This window comes from Pseudopipra pipra, chromosome 3 (assembly GCF_036250125.1).
Source record: "Pseudopipra pipra isolate bDixPip1 chromosome 3, bDixPip1.hap1, whole genome shotgun sequence".
Taxonomy (NCBI): Eukaryota; Metazoa; Chordata; class Aves; order Passeriformes; family Pipridae; genus Pseudopipra; species Pseudopipra pipra.
The window spans coordinates 84,914,799-84,936,801 of record NC_087551.1 but is presented as its reverse complement, the minus strand read 5'-3'; the positions used below and the strand labels follow the sequence as shown (position 1 = coordinate 84,936,801).

General features: G+C 37.4%; 1 protein-coding gene across 2 annotated transcripts in view; it reads right to left on the bottom strand.

The window, feature by feature from the left end:
- The window catches only part of COL12A1 (collagen type XII alpha 1 chain), a 102,626-nt gene that overhangs the window by 2,628 nt on the left and 77,995 nt on the right, over positions 1-22,003 (bottom strand). For both annotated transcript variants that reach the window (XM_064650123.1, XM_064650124.1), the window contains 14 exons: positions 20,098-20,247; positions 18,899-18,976; positions 18,233-18,319; positions 17,308-17,361; positions 16,711-16,806; positions 14,759-14,812; positions 13,782-13,835; positions 11,901-11,954; positions 10,727-10,798; positions 5,147-5,182; positions 4,970-5,036; positions 3,205-3,393; positions 2,070-2,138; positions 863-1,033 (listed from right to left, as the gene is read on the bottom strand). In XM_064650123.1, the coding sequence (XP_064506193.1) occupies positions 863-1,033; positions 2,070-2,138; positions 3,205-3,393; positions 4,970-5,036; positions 5,147-5,182; positions 10,727-10,798; positions 11,901-11,954; positions 13,782-13,835; positions 14,759-14,812; positions 16,711-16,806; positions 17,308-17,361; positions 18,233-18,319; positions 18,899-18,976; positions 20,098-20,247 (1,231 nt within the window). The remainder of the gene's footprint in view (positions 1-862; positions 1,034-2,069; positions 2,139-3,204; positions 3,394-4,969; positions 5,037-5,146; positions 5,183-10,726; positions 10,799-11,900; positions 11,955-13,781; positions 13,836-14,758; positions 14,813-16,710; positions 16,807-17,307; positions 17,362-18,232; positions 18,320-18,898; positions 18,977-20,097; positions 20,248-22,003) is intronic.

Genomic DNA, 22,003 nt, shown 5'->3' with positions numbered 1-22,003 from the left:
TTTTACTTTTCATGGGTACATGCACAATATGCTAACAGCAAACCATATCAAATAGTAGTATCACATACATTAATTTTGAGGTCTGGCAAGGCATACATATTAATTTGTTAACAATACCGTGGTCCTGCAGGATCCCTATGTTAAACTATATTAGAATCTTTCCAGTCAGAAATTGCTGGCCGCTGTGACCCTTCATTTTGATTCCAGAAGCAGCCTACTGTTTTGAGCTACATCACAGAGTGGAAGGCTTATATGACCCAGGGCTAATCAGAGACTCCATGCTGTTTAATTTGGTAGATATTGTAGGACAGTGGTGCTTTTCAGTTGTCTGCATTGTTATCAGCAAATGGATTTCCTTTGCGGAAAATTTTTATTTCAGGAATCAATTTTGTATAAATAATCCTGACATTGCTCAAAAAGAGACACATGGAAATTGCCAAACACCGCATTCCTTTTATTTTTCAAGAGAAACATGGAGAATTCAACCTTGTTCTGAAGACGATTGGGAGGGGTGGTGATAGAGGGAGGGAAAAAAGAAGAGAAGAAAATCACTTAAAATCAGTTAAATTCTATGAGCAACATTATTAACTTTTTTTTTTTTAAAGACTAAAATATTTGCTCACCACTTCCTTTTTAAAGGAAACCATACATAAATAACATCAAGTAAACCTGTATCAAAGTCTAAATGGCTGTTCATATACCTGACATTACAACAAGGCAGGCCTGCTCACTGCAACCATCTCCTCCTGACTCAGTATGTTCAGGCTAGCAGGACTGTCTCATGTAAAGCAGCTCAATATGAACAGCCATGTCTTTGAAGGCTATCTAAGGCAAGGTTAAGGATAAGTTGTTCATAACTTACCTGGGAATCCTTGGCCATTGTAAGGAATGCTAGCACACTGGGATGAATCACAATATCCTGGTGGCCCTGGGGGACCTCGAATACCCGCATTTCCAGGACGACCTGGTGGCCCTGGTGGTCCTCGTGATCCTGTGGAGCCTGGTGGACCAGTTCTAGATTCTCCTTGTGGACCTAATTTTAGAATGGAGAGGTTGGGAGGTTGTTTTCTCTAAGAGCCAGCTGGATAAAACAGCTAACATTACTGGTGTCTAGACTACACAGCCTAGGCTATGTCTTTAGTGAGAAACACTTGCACTTTGTTGCTGTGTGGTGGTCAACAGAAAGAAAAACAAAAGAACACTAGAAATGTGACTCATCATTAGTTGCTTCCTTGTGTGTGGCTTATTTAAGGATTTATTCATAGAATCTGATTTAGCAAGGTTTGAGCCAAGAAAGAAACTTCAATGAATTCTCTGGTTTATTTCCTCTTTGTGTAAGATATGATGATCTCAAGGGAAACTACTAGATTAGACAAGCACACTGGATTTCAATTAAAATACAGGAGTATATTAATTCTGCTACCCCGTAGCCCCAGGATAGATGAGGTAATGTTTTTTTTGGAACCAGTCTTATTATGGTTAGCAGAAAAGTAAAGCGTCAAGTAACTGTGGCTACAATTTGCTGCAAGCATCTTATGGGTCCTGTAATGAAAAGTCATTTTAGCCTAGTAAACTACAAGCAGGAACAAATGATGCAGCTGATTTAAGGCAAGGCATCAGTGAACAAAATTTCATGATAAAATACCAAAACCAGTAGTCCAATCATCTGCTTCTATCATCTGGTAACTCTGAGTGTAGGCGTATTTTGTAGTTCAGCAACCAACAACCAAAAAATGGAATTAGACACTGCAAAAGTATTATTTGATAACACTTATGAAAAATATCTGTCAAATATTTGGAAATGTGTTTTCATGAAAAATATTTTCACATAAGCAAGCATGCCAAATGAGGAAATCGCAAGACAAAGACAAACATCTCTTAGTCACATCCAAAAATCTTCCTAAATTCCCAATATTTTAGGGGTTTCCAGTAAACTCTAATACTTGTCAAACACAAGAAGTGGACAGAGTATAGCATGTTCATTTACCATATGTAGTCTGGCTCCCTATGATGAAATGTTGCCCTTTTCTCCTAATTTTCTGTAATCTGATTAAACAAAAAATATTTACCAGGTGGTCCCGGCAAACCTCTTGGTCCTTGAGATCCAGTCCCTCTTTCACCTTTCTCTCCAGGCATTCCTACAGAATAATAAAAAGGCAGTAAAAACCAAAGAAAGGAAACCACATCAACAAATATTTCTTCATGCTCTCTTGTTGACATTAATATTTAGTTCCTATTATTTAATGTAACAAGACCAGTTAAACTCCATATTCTACAGATGTCCACATGTGCATCTGGGGAAAAAAATTGGATATAAATACATTAACCTAAAAATAAAGTAAGATGAAGAGGTAATTTAGTATGAATAAACTTTTTTAAACATAGAAAAGAATTTGAGATACTAAAAACACCACAGAACCTTATTATTTTAATCTACAAACAGGAAGGCACTTCAAGCTTGCATACTTCTGCTATAAAATATGCTTACACTTTCTTAGGAACAGTTATAATGAAATAAGTTTAAGAAATTCAGAAATTCATTCTTCCTTGATTTATTCCTAGTCTTTATTTTAAAATATACTAAAATATATGCTAGAAAACACAGCTCTGAATCTATGCTACAGTAGAGTAGCTGGAATAAGCAAAGGCCACAACATAGTACAGTACAGATACTCCATATGATTGCAGTGATCCAGGATAGCCATAAAATAGGTTTACCCACATGCTCAAATTCAGTTCAGAGTTGCTTCCCTCCCTCAGGGTACTGCAAAGAACCAAGGATGTAGACCTAATTCTTTCAACTCTGACATTTTATTCTTGGTAATGACTCAGTCTCTCTCTTAATCAATGTTATATTTTGCAGAGCTGTGTTACTCCAAACAGCCTTTCAAGATACAGCTGTTTAGTGCCAGAAGAGTTCTGAGAACTTTCATTTTCCTGGGATATTACATGGAAGCATCCGACAGCAGCCAAAATGTTAGACTAATTTGTGTTTCATGAAATCTAAGCAAGAGAGACAGAGGAAAAGCACTGATGTAATTAACCTTGCCCTCTAGAACACCAGTGTCCCTCAGGCAATCCAACAGGCCTAACAGGCTGCTGCTAGGTATGGGCTTCCTCGTCTGTCATGGTAAAGGAAGCAGACAGCTCTCCTGGCAGTCTCTGTGCTATGTCCACTGTACAGCTGCCTTGGAATTTACTCACCTCTTTCGCCGGGTGGACCTTGGACCCCAGGAGGTCCTGGGAATCCTGGTCTTCCTCCAGGTCCAGGCTCTCCTCTTGTCCCAGCAGCTCCTGGGGGACCAGGTGGACCTGGTGGCCCTGGCTGGTTACGGTTTGAATAATAATCATTCGGAATTTGATTCAGCATTTGATTGAACCGGCTCATTTGACCTTCAAAAGAAAAAAACATGCAAAATGAGTGAAAATCTTTTATCAGAGTGGGAAGTAATAAAAAATCATCTCTCTTCATTAAGTCCTATTCTTGCTCCCATTCAATAAATTAGTGATGAATTAGTTCAGATGAATTAGAAAGACTTAAGATGAATGTCTAATGAGAAGGCTGAACATAAACAGAGGAGGGATTGAGGGAGGAAAGGTAAAGGGGATTCTGGAAGCCAATAACAACAGAAATTTAACATAAAACTATTAAAATCACAAAATAAGCATTTTTTACAATACTCTTGTTCTCAGAGCTCTATTTAGAGTTGCTTTTACTCTGAAGAACAGAAAGGACTTGTTCCACTTTTAAAACTGGAGTATCACATTTCTACGTACTTTCAGAGCTCTGAAGCTACCACAAACCGTATAAATTATGCCTGTGTAGAGCTAGAAGCACACAGTCTGCAAAGTTGCTTTCTTAAGCCTGTAGGATGCAAAGGCTTGTACCTATATACCTTCTGCACATAGGCAAAAAAAAAGGTGTGTGAATAAAAGCAACAGCATTGTGAAACTATGCAGGAAGGAACCCTTTAATGGGGGGACACATCTAGTCCTACCTGATTAGTGTAATGTGCCAATCCTAGCATAACCCTGAAGAGATGAGCTGAACATGAAAAAAATAAGGCAGGGATGCTCAAAGAAGGGATGTTAAAAGATCTCTGATAAGATACCCGTATTCATAAGTCTAACACATTCGTGAATGTAATTTCCTTCTTCTGTGATGGCTAACTAACAGACATGTTTTAAACAGCAGCCATCACAGACATTTTAAAGGACATACTGTCCTCCTCCCTGTACACAAAGGTAGTGATCCCAAAGGTATATCTATTTACTTCAGTCAGCACTTACCCTTATAATAGATACAATATTAAGAACAATTTACGGGCACATTTGCCTCTGTCCTCCTCAGCAAGTCTACCGATAGCAAAAGCACCGCTTCAGAGACAGAGAGAAAGCCTTTGTCAATTTCCTGGGCTGCAGAGCTGCACTGTGTGGCAGTAGAGGACTGAAATTCAATTTGAAGTCCTTCTCCAAATAAATATTACTTTTACACTGCTGATTCTGTGCACAGTAGTTACCCAACACTCATCTGTCTTTCCCTGCTGGCAAAATACCTGCAACCAAAAAACCTGCAACAAACATTGTTTTTCTCACCGATTCCCTCCTCTTGAAGATGACATGCTTAAAGAGAAAATGTATACTGATTTTACTGCAAAGATGAAGTAATTTTGGACCAGAATGACAAAAGTAAAATCACACTCCTTGTACAGAGTGTTAGACCTGCGTGTGTATTTCCTAAGGTCACAGACTAGTTCATGATCAAGCTAGCCTCTGGATCTGGCAAAAATTTGCTGCTATGTTTTTTTCCACCAAATAATTGGCGTGTGACAGCTATAAGATCAGCCAAGCTCTTGCTGTGCTCTCTAGCCAGTATCTGTCACCTCAAATTTAAACCATTGTTTTCTCTTTTTGAAACACAAAGTGGTAAATTAGTAGTATGAGAAACAAAGCAAGCAACACAGTTTACCATTTATCAGTTGTTCACAGACTTGTCTTGCAACTGCTCGCATCATGTTCTGAGAAGCAATGTCACCCTAAATAATCAAATGCAAAACAAGTGTTTTATTAGCAAGTGCCTGTGCTTTTAAAGACATAGTGTTTAATTTTAAAATTATAACAAAATCTGACTTTCATTCAGACTTACTCTGTCGCCTTTTTCTCCCTTCATTCCAGGTGCACCCTAAAATAAATAAGGAAAAATAAAGTAACTGAAGAATTATGTTATTCCACCCCAACTACTGGTTTGAGACATGCAATTCTAGAAAAAAAATTGACTCTTTCAAGAAGACAGACCCAATCCTTCTTGAACTTTACATTTCAGAGATGCTAAAACAAGTGCCAGAAAAGACTGGAGAAACAATGATCTTTTGTCTGGGATCAAACACACTGACAGATGCATAAGAAAAAGACCAGGGGGAAAAAATTCAAACTAGGGCCAAAAAACTGATGTATTCTGACACTGGGACCTCACTGTCAATTTGAAAGTGGAATTTCTGGCATCACATTTCTGTAAATGGTCAATGGTCTTGTGTGAGTTATACAAGACTGTTTAAGTCTTAAGACAACTCATCATTAAAGAAGGTAATCTAGGAAAAATAACACAAGTCTAGGAAGCGTAGCTGTCTCCTTGAACACATATGAAAAGGATTCTCTGTTAAGACAAAAATATTTATGCAGAGATGACACATAAGATGGAGAGAGATGCCAGTAAGCACTTATTCTATTTAAAATGACAGCTTCTCTCCTAATTCTCAACCATTTCTATGTCTTACAAAAGTCTCATAGAAGTCTTAGCTTGAGCTGCTTTATAATTATTCACGTTTGCCAACTTTTTTCTAACAGCACTTTCCATTAGCCTTTGAATAGTTTAGTGGTTGTGGGTTTTTTGGTTTTCAAGAATACTATGTAAGAAGCAAACCAGAAGGCCTGATTCTAATTTTTATATATGTATGTGTATATGAAAAACATCAGGAATAATGATGGGTCTAGCATGAGTTCACATAGATTTTCACTTGTAGCCTAAATTACTATTTGAACATAAGGCATATTTCAAAGGTGAGAGATCAATTTGGTTATCTGATGCTCTACATGGCTCTCCACATACTTTCACACACATCCTAAGTATTACTGCTTTGTACATTGTAGTATTTCTTTAAGGAGCCTGTTTATCACCATTAACAAAGCAAAGGCTAAGTGTGGGCTGCAGCTGTTTCTCATAACATTCCTACAGTACCCGCAATTAATTTCAGCAACATGAGACACCAAATCATTCCACTGAGGTCACAGCAGACACCACTCGAACGCAGTGGTACTGTTTCATAGACTTCCATCAAGGTTTTGGGCAAACAAATGCCTATGGGGTATGTTGGAGTGTGAACTCAGTATGTTCTCTCAGCTTCTCCGCAGCAGAGTTGCACACACCTACCCCATGAGATGCCACAGAAAATATGAGACAGTTCATCCATCGAGTTAAGTAGTTGTCATATGGTACATTTGCATCATGAATGAGAAATTATTCAGGCAAAATTGATTGTACAGACTCAAATGACTGATTTAAAATGGTGACATCATAAATGTGCCACTGGAATAAATTATGCCACCAATGAGACAGTTACTAATAAGTACAAAATATACCCATCAAGCTGATTAATATTCTTTCCCTTCTGTCCTTTACTCTTTCATCTGTATCTTTCTTACTCTGTGAAGTCCACAGGGAAGCATCTGTCTTTCAGTTTTAGCTTATTACAGCCACATGCTGAAACAGCCTATGGACTTGTAAATGCCATAACAACATAAATAAATGGTAACAACTAAAATCATCAGGAAAACATGACCTTTCTGTCTGTCATTCTCTAATAATTAACATTGTGGCAAATGATAATGTACTGTAGAGATGTAATTTGACTCCCAAATCAACAGACATCGACATCTCGTTCATAAACTATTACATATAGCTGAAATATCCAATGAACAGAATTGCAGGTTTTTACTTGCACCAGTCTATAACATGAAAATCTAGGAGGGGGGGACTGTTAACAAACTATTTCATGCTTCTCTTTCTGTTTGAAACTTGCCAATTTTTTCTATTTTATGAAAGCATATTCCTTTGAAATCATATGCTGCATAAATATTTATAATACTTGCTCATTGTATTCTCATTCTTTCTACGGTTTTCATAGTACAACCTTGTGGTGTTTTGACCAGAAGCAAATCATACAGTACATAGTTGGTTTATTCACTAGGCAAGTGTAAGCATTAGAAATCAGATTTCTGATCTACTATCCTGACAATATTCTAATAATTACTTAAAACTCCATGTTCCAAGTAATTCACTTGCTAGAATATTCACACACTAGAACTATACAAAGAGAAAAAAATTATACAAACTTAAAATGTTCAAATCCTATACACTGTTTCTGGAAATATTTTTGCTGATTGGTCAAGAAAAGTTCTTCAGGCTGTCTTCAACCACAAGCCATGTTGGTAAGACAGGAAGGTGCTCTGTTAACAAAAGCACAACATTGCTCCAAAGTATTGCCAACAAAGGTGCCCCAGCTAGGAAAATGATTATGTTATTCCTTAATTCTAAGTGACACATAGTCAATTTTGCAATTCACTGAAATAAAATGAGCCTCATTCTTTAATTTGTGACCTTGCAAACAAACACTGATTCAGCCTTATGATTGAAAGTCTATAGCCTATTTGGAACCAATTTTAAAATTTGAAGATTACAGGCTGATGGCTATGTTAACAATAAAGTACATTTTTCACCTGGATATTTTAGAAACATATTTTCCAAAAAAATAATTACAACTGCAATTACTGAGTTGCTATTTGCATCTTCCTCCCACTTGGTTATATGCCTCCTGAATTTCAGTTTATTTTCTTTTAATAGACAAAAAAGTGAAGTTTAGCCAACTGCTTGACAGCATTTTGAGAAGCAGCAGCTATTGCTGGCATTCTGTTTTGTTGATATCCTGCAATGAGGGAGTCACTTGGGGTCAGTGCAAGGAAAAGCTGGTTTATGCTGCATGGGGGATTTTTTCTGAGCTGTGGGATGAAGGCTGGGCCTGTAGCATAGTTCTATGGCTGAAGGAGGACAAAACAAAGAAAGTTTTGCTATTTTTACTTCAAAAGATAATGTGCTCATTTGTTTTCCCCAGAAGAATGTTTGCTCCGCTCAAAAACCATCAGTTTGTTCCTCCCAAAGCAGTGTCTTCTTAAAACTTCATCTAGGACATCTGCATAGATGCATGCAAGATCAGTGAACACATGGCAGCAGGAAATGCAGAATTCTCAAAGCCTGCATATAACTCACAACAAACTTGGGACTACCCTCAAAACGTTTTCACAGTTTATTTGGTCCTGGAGGCATCAGTTTAATAGCACCTTATATATAAAACATAAAAGCCTTGCACTGTTTCCTGGGGACCTTCCTGATCAACCAAGTCAGACCTGTTGTCACAGAATCTGTAGCTCTACCTTAACACAACTGACTCTGCCTCCCCATCCGTTACTGTTTTTACTCACACACCTATAAAACAACAAGTACTGGAACTTTTCCTCTCTTATAGTCCAATATCTTCTATTTCCCATTACATTTATTCACAGAAAACATATCAGTTTATTCTTGAACCATTATCCTCTTCCAGTTTAATGAGTCCTTCTTACCCTTGATGGTTGTTACCTCATGATACGTGTACAAACTCTTACCAAATTCTCACTCTCTGACCAGACAGATGGAGGACAGACACTTTAGCCTCATCTAGGATAGTTTGTGCTCAATCTCAATAGATTACCAATTGATTTGTGTACTTATTTTTCCTTTTTTACTCATTTTGTTACTACACTGGAAAAAAACACTTAAGTTTCTTTTGGAGGTACTTATAAGCGGATTAAAAAGTCAAATTTCCTATTTCCATAAAAGGTCAGTTAGCATAAGTACACAATGAGGTAGAGGAATGTTTTACAGCGTGGTCTGTCTCAGCACATTAGTAGTATTGAATACACCTGGAAGGAGCTCCAGTTGACTACATTCACTGGGAATTTCCTCATAACACCAAGGCTGCTCATAATTTGCAAGTAAATGTGTATCTTTTACCTGGAATGTAATGTTCCTTGGTTTATAGGGGGTCTTTTTCCTTACTTGCATTGCATAGTACTAGCAATACAGACAGTTCAAGTAGAAGAAAAAATGACAGGATCTGGTCAAAAATTATTTGCTCCTTGCATTTACCAGAGGCAATGTGAAGCCTCATTATCTTTCCCTTCAGGCAGAACTATGATTCATGACACTGCAAGTTGCATTTGGCTGTCAGACTGCACCTTTGGCAATTGTAATACTGCACACAAAGGAAGGCCTTGAAATTCTGTCCACCAGGAATCTGATAAAACATCTGTGCAAGGTGCAAGCCAGAATTCCTGCTGGGATCTGTTCTAGAAACATTAAGAATTGTAAATATGATGCACAGTGTCCCACTACAAGAAAGTGCAATAACTGGGGGGAAAAATACATTTCTAACTGAAAGGACCTCATAAGATTAGAGTGTAGGAGAACTTAGACGTGGTTCTTGGACAGAACTTGACTGCTTTGCTTGCAAAAGCCCTGAAACTGGGTTAGTAGCCAGATTTCCTTCTAAGTACATTATTTACCTGCAGAAGGTTTTTGCTGCTGCACTGGCTCAGCTATCCAGTGTCCCAAGAGAAGGAGAAATCAGATACACCTGGCAATTTGAAGCTCCCTTGTGAACAAAGCACAGCATTTTGTACTCTATCAAGCATCTGACCCAGCAGGAATATGAAATTAGCAATGTATATCTAAAGGCAGGAAAGCTTCAGTACTTTCCCAAGATACTCAGTGTCCTCTACTACAAGGGGAAATGGAATTTATAGTCCAGCAAACACAGACTGAATTCAACATGTGTATGAAAAAACGACCCAGCTTCCTGGCGCACTTGGGAACTTCCACTCCATGACCATCAAGCTTCCCAACCTACTATATATTCTTCCAAATTATTCAGCTTTCATATATACAATTATACTGAAGCGGGATGGAAAATTCTAGATGACTGCCATACATTAAGCACAAGTAATGAATGACTTCTCATTTCACTTGCTGTCTCCACTCCTGATTCAAGCATAACTTCTCAGAGATCCTATAAATTAATGAAATCAAATTTTGCCTGAAACTGTAGGTGGGAGCCAGCACCTCCGGCTCCTTCTCCCTGTTTAGGAAGTGCTTTAAAAGCCAGACTAGAAGCCACAGAAACCACCCCCAAATAATTTTGAAATAACATTGTAAAAAGCACAAAACATTTACAAACCAGAACTGATTATGTAATATTATCAAAGATTGTCCACCTTCAGGAGTTTATCACATTTTTGCTACACACACACAAATGTAAAGACTTTCCAGTCATTTTGCTGACCTAGTTCTTCATGCTTATGCAGTGTAGGAATATATGTCTTGGCACATAATATCTTGCAATTTTTTTAGTGGAAACAAGAGACCACAATTTCCAGCCCCAACTATTAAACTCAGCAAAATGGCATACTGTAAAAATAAATTTATTTTTTTAAAAAAAGACTTGTGGATTTAGGTCAGCCCCACCATACTAACCACCATCATAAGTGCAAGACAACTATTTAAAGCAAGCAGAATCCTCATATTCATCAACAGACTGTAAATTTCAATTTGATACTCTAAAGTGTATCATTATCTTACTGGTGCCCCACGATCTCCTGGTTTCCCTGGTTTTCCACTCGGGCCAGCAACTCCTGGAACTCCTGGGGCACCCTGCAGCATAAGAGATGAAAAGTGAATTGTGGAAAACCACAACAACCTAAGTGCTAAGAAATGTGTTATTGTGTTGAGTCCAAAGCACTACTGAAAATGGTTCCTATCAGGGGTTTTTCTGTTAAGTACATATTAGGCTTGAAAACTTTCTTACAGAACAAATAGTTTGTTTCTTCATGGAAATGTGTCCTTTTATATAACAGCACAGTTTTACAGGCATTTCTGAACCTAAAAATGCAGAGTGTGTCTATATGTTTTTGGTATCAATCTTAATGACAGACTGCTAAAGAAGTACAAAACAGTTTGGCCTTCTAAATGCATCTAGCAGGTCCGTGATCCCTGTAAAAGTCCAGATCAAGAAAACCATAAAGTCATTCCAGTGATACTAGATAAATATGAAAAAACAAAAGACCAGTATTAGATTATGTGATAAAAGCTCATCTGAACACTCACAAAGGGGCACAAAAAAATAATCATGGGGGAGGAGGAGCTGCCCGAGTAATACCGTGCCCAGAGACTCCTGTCCCTATATGTGTTGTAAATGTGTGCTCTGTGTGTGTATGCCTAATGGAAATACATCTTCTAACTTGCTTCTGGTTGGAATTGGTAACATTCAGCTATAGCAACTTGCCTATCTCAGGTTGTCTGATCCAGCATGTTTTTCTCTAACAGCCAGCCTTCTTTCTAGCATGGTCCCACAAAGCACAATGAAGCAGCTTTTTAAGAAAAAACTAATCCTCAAATACTCTTGTCAAAAAAACCCCCTGTATTAAAAGCATTCGTTTCCACCACTTTACAAGTAATAAGCTGATTGCTTTCAGAAGATCATGCATTTAAAGATCATGACTAAAGAACCAGGTAAACTAGTTCTTTCCTTATTTACACCAGTAGAAATTGGTTTCGAAACCACTGTTACAAACATTTGTGAATACGTGCTTTACGTAGCTGTCTGCTCACCTTTTACTGAGAGTTTCCCAGACCCATTTAGGATATTAAACAAAGGATCACTGTCACATTTGACAGAAATTGAAAATGTCAGTGTAGCTCTCTGTTGGCTCAGGTCTCTTAATTCAGAGTATTTCAAAGACAAAATTATATTTACCGCTGGTCCTGGTGGGCCTCTTGGACCTGTGGGACCATCTTTTCCTGTGAAACCCTATTCAAAAACAAAAGCATAATTAGAGATTAGTTTAAGATTGTAGCCTGATGAAAATGGCCTTTAAGATTGTATAATTGCAATACTCCTGATTACTATTGCCATATATTTTAAAACCAATCTACAATGTAAGTTATAAAATAGTTATCACAACTAATGCTGGAGAAGGCTATGGAACAATGAGCTATAGACAATTTAGAAGATGTTCAGCTGCTGTTGCTTAACTGAGAATTAAATCAATCTTTCTCAACATTTTTAAGAAAAGGAATCATCGTTTGATGCCGTGGGATTTATGGTGCCTCAAAAAAATCTCCCGGAGCAGTTAATTAGGGGTATGATAAGAAAGGGTTTATTATGCCAAGGCAAAAGATGTTACACGGCGCGCGCACCCCTGTGCCCCAGATGTTACATTTTATAATACCATCCATCCAATCCCAGATGTGTCCACCCTGTGGCCTTTACTCTGGACCGCCCCGGGTCCACCCCCTGAAAATGGGTCTGGGGTGTATTTTTGGACCACCTACTTCATCTTTCTTCATCTTCTTCAGAGCACAAAGGGTACATAGTTACCTAATTCTTGACTTCATTTTGTTGTTCAGGCCCTGATATGGCTGTTCCCTAAACAGTCCAGGCCTTGCCTTGACAAGAGACTAAACATTTCTACTGGATTCGGGGGTAGGAGTGATATAGGGAGCATAGAATGGGGTAAGAGGGTTAAGGAATGTGTAAACAAGGGTGCTATAGGGAAAGGGATGTAAGGGATGCTGCTTTTAAAATCTACTTATAAAACTTATAAGGGCTTACAAGTATTAGAAAAATAAAAACCATTAGGGGCTTAAGGCATCAGTTCTATCCCAGAAGAGCAAGATCTTTCTTTTCACTGTTCTCTCACTCATGGATTAACTGGAAAATCAGAGGTTTCTGCTTAAATGAAGAACCATCTCCCTCTCAGATATTTCCCCTGCAAGAAGAGATGCTGAGAAGTCCCATTTCAGTGACCTAACATAGCATTCATAAATTAATGTTGATGGTCCTTGACCCACCAATCCAACCTAATGCTCTTTGGCAACTGGCTATGACATGGTTGTCCATTTTCGCTTCTGGCTATCAACTCCCACTAAAGGATAACTATATATGCATATATCAGCTATTAATTTTGACCGTAAAGGCTTGTAAGAGCCTTTGGCTAATTTTGAGCTAATTTTCACTATAAAGATCGTAAATTGCTTCAGTCATCTCAAAGATGATATTCCACTGTGACAACAAAAGAGATTTACTTAGTTGACTCCAATTAGAAGGAAGGAATTGTAACAACTCCACAACAAGCATGCCCTTCACTATGAAGACATTTCAGAATCCTCCATCAAAGAAAACTTCTTAGCTCCAAATAGTCAAAGGTTTAGGAGCAAACCTGACCTTCACAGTAAGATTGGCACAGACAAATTCTTTACCAATATGACATCTCCCAGACATTGAGATAAGCAGAGATTCAAGGCAACAGCAACAGTGTGGGGAAGACAGCAGAGCTGAGTTCCTCAGCAGAGCCCCACTCAGCTGCTCTGTGGGTGCAGGCATCTGAGAACCCAGTCAGGAAAGGGAGCAGTGCAGTTTTTACAGAACCTACTGGCTACCTGTCTTGGGAGGTTTTCACCCCTGAGGTGTTTCCAACCCTTCTACTTTTGTCTCTCCAGATGGGATACTGATAAAAGAACTCCTTTTGAAAAAGCATTTGAAAATAGAAGGATATATAAAGAAGCAGGGGGAGGGAGGGGAGGAACACAGAAAACACATTACTTGGTCTTTTAACATAAACTGATGAAACCTTACCCTTTCTCCTGGAGGACCCACTGGGCCAGGTGGACCAGGTAAACCTGGAGTTCCCTAGAGGGAAAAGGAATGAGAAATTGTATCCATGACAGAATAAACAACACTGCTATGCTAAGCATCACATATATCTCCAGTATAGATGTTCTTCCACTTTTTCTGTCTAATCTCACTGTACACTGACATGTAGCATTGCTTTCTCCAGGGTATTACTACTCCCTAAAAGTTTATTACTCAGGGTTATAAGGACTAATAAAACAGGTAAGGAATACAAGGCCCTTGGCCCATGACTGACATTATCTGATATATAAAATTAAATCCACAACAACATTTAAACATCCCCCATCTAGTCTATATATCTCCAGTAAAATTAAGGACAATACAGTAACCAAGAAATATTCATTATGTCACCACATGTGCGGTAAAATGACCTTAGATTATCTAAATTTCGCCAATTATCTAAAAATATCCTAAATTCTTCTCCTCAAAACCTAATCCTAGTTTACAATATAGAAACCTGAAAGTAACTGAAATTGAATATTGCTTTCTTCTTTCAGAACACAGACAGTTAATGTCCCAAGACCACTTGAATTCCAAAAGAAGGAAGTAATTAGGCAACATTGCTGAAGAGGGGTTCCACAAAGGTTCTGCAACCTTTATTTCAGGAAGATGCTTAACTGCAAGTGGTCAGCAGTTGAGAGACCTTCCTGGGACGCTACCAGTGTACTCTTCACAACTGTCCAGATGGACATTTCGCTTGACTCAGTACAGCTGTTCTTTCACTCTTGCTGTTTTGAATGGTTTACTATTTCCTATATTTCAAATTTCTAAGTATAAGACAAATATGTTTCCAAAACTATTACTTAGGAAGGTATGAGAAGAGCCCATGACTCCTAGTGATGTCAAAGACAGATGTCCAGCAGCAAACCTGTATCAGGAATAGAGTAAAATGACATTACCTTGTCTAAGCATCAACTTACCGATCGCCCTGGTAGTCCTGGTTGGCCAGCATCACCTTTTATTCCTTGACGACCCTATAATTTTCATAAATGATTGCAAGATATTCTGAATCACAGAATTAATTTGTGTAAATTGATAGAAAATATTTCCCACAAGACACCTAAATTAAGGAATCCATAACCCAACTACATATTATGGAATAAATCAAGATACATAGACCTATTAAGTGAAGCAATACTGATCTTCTAACAAACATTTGCAAATGCAGGATGACTGGGTGATATTATATTAAAAACAAGGCATTTGAAGGGGGCTTCAATTGATAAGAAAGTGACATGGACTTTTGAGTCCATGACTGATATCACAGCTGATATCAGATGATATCACAGTAGGAAAGCGGTGAGGGGTTACATGTTTTCTTCCAATCTCCTTTATCTTTCTCAGCTGGGGAATGGAGCTATCTAAACTCATGAAAGGTGAAATCTCGGTTTTTTTAAAGTATCACTAGTTTCCTCTAACCCATGGTCTAAAAGATATTACACACTTCCAGGACACAAGGTGTAGGAGCATATAAAGAAGCAATGTATTGCCTTTCATAGGTAGCTTGCCTTTCATATACACTACAGCACTGTAGTATAAATGCACAGTCTAAACCCACAAGAGCTAAACTTGACAATACAATAGTTATTTTTTACAGTGGCTTCATGATAATCCAGCATTAAGAACTGTTAGTAACCAAACAATTTGTAAACATAGCCTGCCAACGTGAATCGCAATTGGTATGAAAACTAGGACTCAAAAGTGGTGCTCTAACTTCTTGTGAGTTAATGAGAAATTCCATGAATGTTGGCATTTTCATTCTTCAGACTTTATCAACTGAATGTGACAAATAAATATATTATTTGTATTCCATGTCTAAAAGGAATGTGTTTGCCCTTTCTTGCTCTTTGGCACCTCTAGAACATCTTGATGAAGTTTTTCCTCCTGGTATATGAAAAAAAGCCTGAAAAGTATCTACACAGGTTAAGAAAATCTTTCTACTTTGTCCTTACAAAGCAGACCGTGTTGCTAATGTCTATCCTCAAGCACATTTTATTTTCCATTTCCCAAATTACATTACATTACAGACAGAGCAGGTAACCTATTATCAAATGTAAAATAAGACGGGATGCAATCACACACCAATTCTATTTTGTTTTCCATAAACTTTATATTTTGATAAAAGACTTCATACAAAAAGCTCCTGAATGTATTAAAATTCAAGCTAATCCTAAATAGGAAACATCAGAATCATATTCCTACTTTTGGGGTGATTGCTTATTAAAATGTGGCAAAAGCAGTCTTCATACACACAATGTAAACAAAGGGTATAGTATAGTATGCTATTACTATAAAAAACAGAATATGGTGAAATTTCATCAGTGCTTTGAAGGCACGTGCATGAAATCGGAAGCAGTACCTTGCTAAAATATGCATGCTATTGCCAAGAAAACCTCCTAGGTATGAAGGGTTGTTCTGTATGACTAGATATAGGCACCCATTTCCTCTCTGAACCTTCAGCGACTGATTTAGGCCAAACAATAGATGTAGGTCTATGAGAAAGTCTTCAAATTAATATTTCATGCTTAATTTTCCTGCACCACAGTTTGATAGTTTTGAGTCCTAAAGCTGGAATGCCTAGCAACTCTACAGAAAAGCCATTAAGACTGAAAACAGAGTAGCACAATATACATTACAGTGCTTAGGATCTGTCTCTTCATTGGTATCCCATAAGCACATCTAACATTCAGGACACAAAAAGCCGTTGTATTAAGAGACTTGTTTCAGAAATAGACTTGTTTCATAATACTACTGCCCTGCAGGGACCAATGAACATTCAGGCAAAACTGTCACCCTCTTTGCAGGACCATCATCCGCATGGACAGCTCTGGCTCCCCACACGTTCCCACCTGCACCCAAAATGGCCACTCACCGGTTCACCTGGGATTGACAGCCCATTGGGGCCCTGCGGACCTGGCGGACCCTGAGGGCCAGGAGGACCTGTCTCACCACGAGGACCAGGAGGGCCCTTAAAGCAGAAAATTAAAACAAAATTGTAAATGTCAATGCCTTCTGAGATCTGTAACTGCAAAATCCTTTGGGTTAGACACTTAAGGTAAGTCAGAAGCTTGGAGACACCTTTAATACTTCAGAACAACTTTAGAAACATTCAAGTGGCATACCCTTTCATAAGCTATTCTCTGACTCATGTTGGCCAATACATGCCCTCTGGTAGCATGAATTAGAAGCGTAGCCATCTCCTCTGTACACAGGAGAGAACAATAATGCTGCAGAGCGTGTATCAACACCCTGATGCCTGTAATCCCAGTATCCTTATGTGCAGTCAACACCTTTGAAGATACATAGACTGTGTATATATAGTCTCAAATAGGTTGGCTGCACATAAATAACATAAAGGCATACTTTCAAGTTTCCATTCTTAGCTCAGCATAAAACTAAGCATATAAATTTTCATACAGGTAAACATGTAGCAACATTATTATAGATGCATTAGAGGAAAGATACTTACAGATGAGCCAGTCAAACCCCTTTCACCTCTGGGACCTTTAGCACCTGGACCACCCTAAATTGAGTATTCAGAAAGAAAAATTATTTTATACACAGAAAGAAAAGGTACATAAAACTGGTGTGCATTATGAATTCTCTTTAACAAACTTATATGAAATTCCGAAGTTTTGAAGTGTACAGATCACTGCTAAAAAGAGTGCTAGAATAAAAGATGCATGAGGAACTCAGGTAAACCACATCAGCTTCAGACTTGCCAATTCAGCTGACAAAAATTATTGTGATTTTTGTCTCTGCAGAAAGAAACTTCTTCAATTTATATTCATCAAAATCTCTGGATATCTCTCTAGTAGACTACCAGACAACTTAACTGGGCTTCAGATTCCTCATGCAGCAGTTTGACAGCTTCAAAGTAGAAGGACTACTGGGCTGAGCATAACTCCCTCATATTCAAAGCAATGGATAGGAGCATATTCATTCTATAGACTATTTCTCCATACAAAAAATAAAGACAGTAACTAATTTATTTCCCTTACAGAGTAAAGAATCTTTCCTTGGAGTGAAATCCTGATTCTTTATTTAGGAAAAATATTTACACAGTCCATTAAAAGTATCTTGTACACGGTGTGCAAGACAGCTGAGACTGGGCCAGTCTTTCAACCTATCAAACAATGAGGAGCTATTCACAGTGATGATCACATTGGAAATACAGCAAAAGATTATATAAATAAATAGAAGTGGTAGGAGCTGCCTGTGTTTGAAATTAAGATGGAATGGGGACAGATTACTGTGATGTTATGGACATGTTGATAGAAACTATGTCTCTGACTGATCTTTTTTCACAAAACCACAGATCAACACAAAACTATTTCCATAAATCTAAAAATCAGAAATCTCTCTGTTGCAAATAGTTAGAGCTGGTAACTTACAGCTGGTCCAGGAGGTCCTGGAGGTCCCACACTGTCTTGAGTACAGGTACAAGCATTTGGAAGAGCTGGGCACTTTGCTTCATCTCTCTGAAAATTCAATCACAACAATTACTGTCATTTTAAAGAAAAGTACTCACTGGCAGCATGCTTTTCTAAAACAATAGAAGGAAGATTCTCTATTATCCTGTTTTCAAGTAAAAATAAAACTCACATCTCACCAGTGGTTTCCAAATGTTTCTACAGCACCTTTTATATTTTTTAGCAAATTTTCTTTGCGAGCTATGCAAGGTACTAACAACACAGGCACAAGTAAAATCAAATTCATATGCAATTTCTTTTGCTCTAATATTTATATGCACTGGACAATCAACTTGAACTGACAAAGAATATCACAGAAATTATATTATAATGGATATTCTTCAATATCACAGAAATTATATTATAATGGACGTTTTTTGCACCACTCCTAAGGGGCTCAATTCTAGCATTACAACCTTTCACCCTCAAACACAAAACCTTGAAATGCAGTATTGTTCAGTGGCTGCTCTGACAGCTGTGATTTAGAGGTGTTGTCAGTACAAGGTATAAAACCAGCCTAATATTGATATTGCTAAATTTCCTATTAATAACGTTTTTCTGAATAGCCTCTCTTTCGCTTATACTTACCATTGAGGGAAGATCACAGCATCTGTCTCTGCTAGTCCATACTGGACTGCATACAATGTCAAAATTCTGGATTTCTAACTGTAAAAGAATGGAATACTCTTGAAAGATGAGAGATGTTAATTATGAAATCTATTGACATTATCATTAAAAATTACTCCTCTATTTCTAATGAGGTTAACATCATTCATACTTTCACTTCTTCTTTTGACACTGACAGAAAAAGGATTTAAAAATAATAAAAAATTTAAAACCAAACCTACATAAGGCTACAAGAACTTCAAACACTGATGCTTGCTCTTGTTCTGGGACAAAAGATAACCAAATAATGTGACTCAAGAAATATTTTGCAATGCTTAATGAATAATACCAATGAATTTCTACATCAGCTGAGTGCCTGTAGAGTTCAGCATGAAATCTGGTTGAAAAACTTCTGGACCAGCTCTGAAGACTGCAGTCCTTGGGTCATATATTAATTCAGATTCATGAACAGAACTTTTCACTCACATTAGCAGCCAAAGGTTTTTCAGAAAGGCTGAAATGGGGATCTTAGGTAGACTGTAAGATCCTCAGCTGGTAGGGTTTGCACACATGGGTCAGACTGTAGACTTAAATCTTCTAAGCCCAGGTAATAGTATCAATTACATATTATTACATATTAAGTATATATCAGGATAACTGATGCAACCTTCATAGCAGCAGCCACTTTTTCATTACAGGCTTATAGATCATAAAGTCATTGCGGATTTCTCTGATCACCCAGTAGAACACCCACCACAGGACATGTCAGAATTAAAACCTGTTCATTAGAGAATGTCTTTTAGGAATAAAAATTCTTCTATAAAAAATGTTCAGTGATAGAGAACCCACAGTAAATGCACTTACTGATTAACTGCTCTATTGAGAGACAAACATTCCTGCTCTTGATTGAATTTACCTGACTGCTTTATACTTGACTGCTTGTTTGAATTTACCTGACTGCTTTTATACTTTCAGCTATTTGATTTTTGTTCTTGCAATTCTGCTGGAACAAGAAGCTATCAAGACCAAACTTCTCAGTTAAGTATATTAGGTCTTACAGTACAGACACTTAGAAGCTTTGGGTGCAACACTCATTTCTTAGTGATCCTTAATCTATAATCTCTTTCCTCAGAAAATTTCAAGGGCTCACATTAATGAATGGATTCATATTTATTGCTTACTGTTGCTGATCTTCGGTCGCCTTTTAGAAGTTTCCCAAGTATTTCATAGCCATCAGTTGTGATGTTCCCAGCCTCCTTAATTGGTTTTTCCAGTATTTCACTGCAGTCAATGTAAATCTTAACATTTGATGAAGTTACAACAATATGGACCTGAAAAAAGTTAAGCATAATAGTTAAAAAAGGCACATAGGCATAAGAGTATTTCACTGATTAGGTAGTACTGTTTGAAAGTTTCTTCCTAGTAAACCTGCTTTAATTTCAACTGGTGGAAAAATTCAAACTCAAGGAAAGTCTATGATATAAATAACTTCTTTAGAATGTGTTGAAGGTCAATAAGATGAATACACAAGCACAGCAAAGAAATAGTGTTTAATGTAATAGTTGAACTATAATAAGCTATTTAAAAAGCTTGCCTGAAAATTGCTTTAAGATGGCATAGAAGTAAAAAATAAAAGAATTTTTGAGAAGAATTGAATATAAGCATTTCTTGTCCTCCTCTGATGTCTGGGACCACACAAGAGGTTTATGAGTCTGTGACTGCCCACGGGCTAATAGACTCTGCCTGTAGCTCAGAGAGTAGATTGTTTCAGATCCAAAGATCCAGGGTTCAATTTCCACAGATGACTCAACCAGAGGCATTAGCTGCATTGAGATACAGGAAGTGACCAGAGAAGCCTGCCCAGAACAAGACAAAATAATGGAAGATGCAAGAGAGAAATTTCCATGAGAGAAATATGGCTGCAAAAACATATGCTAAAATAAGGAGAAACAGGGAAGAAGAGGAAGAGATTAATTATAGGAAATAGGGGAAATTTAGGAGGGAGAAAGGAATGACTGCAATAAAGAGAGTACGTTTACCAGGAAAAGAGAATTAAATGCTTATGGGAAACACAGCAAACCTTACAGAGAGGAACAAACAAAATCTAAGCAAATATTATCTTTCCAAAAATGTATAGTATGTATGGCAAACATTAATATATGTGAATTTTCTACATTTCTGTGAAAACAGAAAACATCCAGGAGTCTCAAGGAAACAAAGAAGGGTCTGGCATTTTAGCACATGCAGTTGATGGAAGGTCCTCTTAAGGCAACAAAGTTTTATGGGGCTTTATATACCTTAAATACCGCATATATTTTACATACATCATTATAACATCTATGTAATTGTTAAAATATCAATACATTAAGATCAGCAGTAAAGAATCCCTGACATAGGCATTTATGTTTTAAAGCTTCTGTTATCCCAGTACATAATCCTTCAGAAGCATATTGTTATTTGATTACTGCTTTAAAAATTGGCATAAAAGTGAGAGATTTCCTTAAATGTCCTGAGTAAACAAGTGCATGAACATTCCCCTGAGAATTTGTTCTTCTTTTTCCCCTATTAAATATTTTTCCATGCAGAGTTGTCTCCAAGGCATCAGCATAGCTTACCTAAAACTCTTTTAAAATTATGTGCTTATGCTTTATATACAAGTGAGGTTTTTTTATTAGTATTCCCAACAATGTTCCTTGAGTAAATAATTAAAAAATAATGGAAAGATAACTGAGTGTGTCCAAAGTATAATCGGGTATTACATGCCAAACTTTCCATAAAATAAAATAAGTGCTATGCCAAAACTTTAAATTCATTATAATTTATACATCATATACTCAGTCATTTGATTGTATGACTAAATTTTACAGGTTAATTAATGCATCATCCAGCTTAAGCTCATCACAGATGTAATTTACTAGTTCTGACAGGTACCTAACAGGCAAGGCCTTCTACTGGAGTGTTAAGCATTTGTCACAATTTCAATAAAGTAAAAGACATTGCATAGCAAAAGGATATTACTGCATTTTTATCTGCACACAAAACTTAGAAGAGGTGAATCTACATCAGAATGCCGAATGAGACCATCAA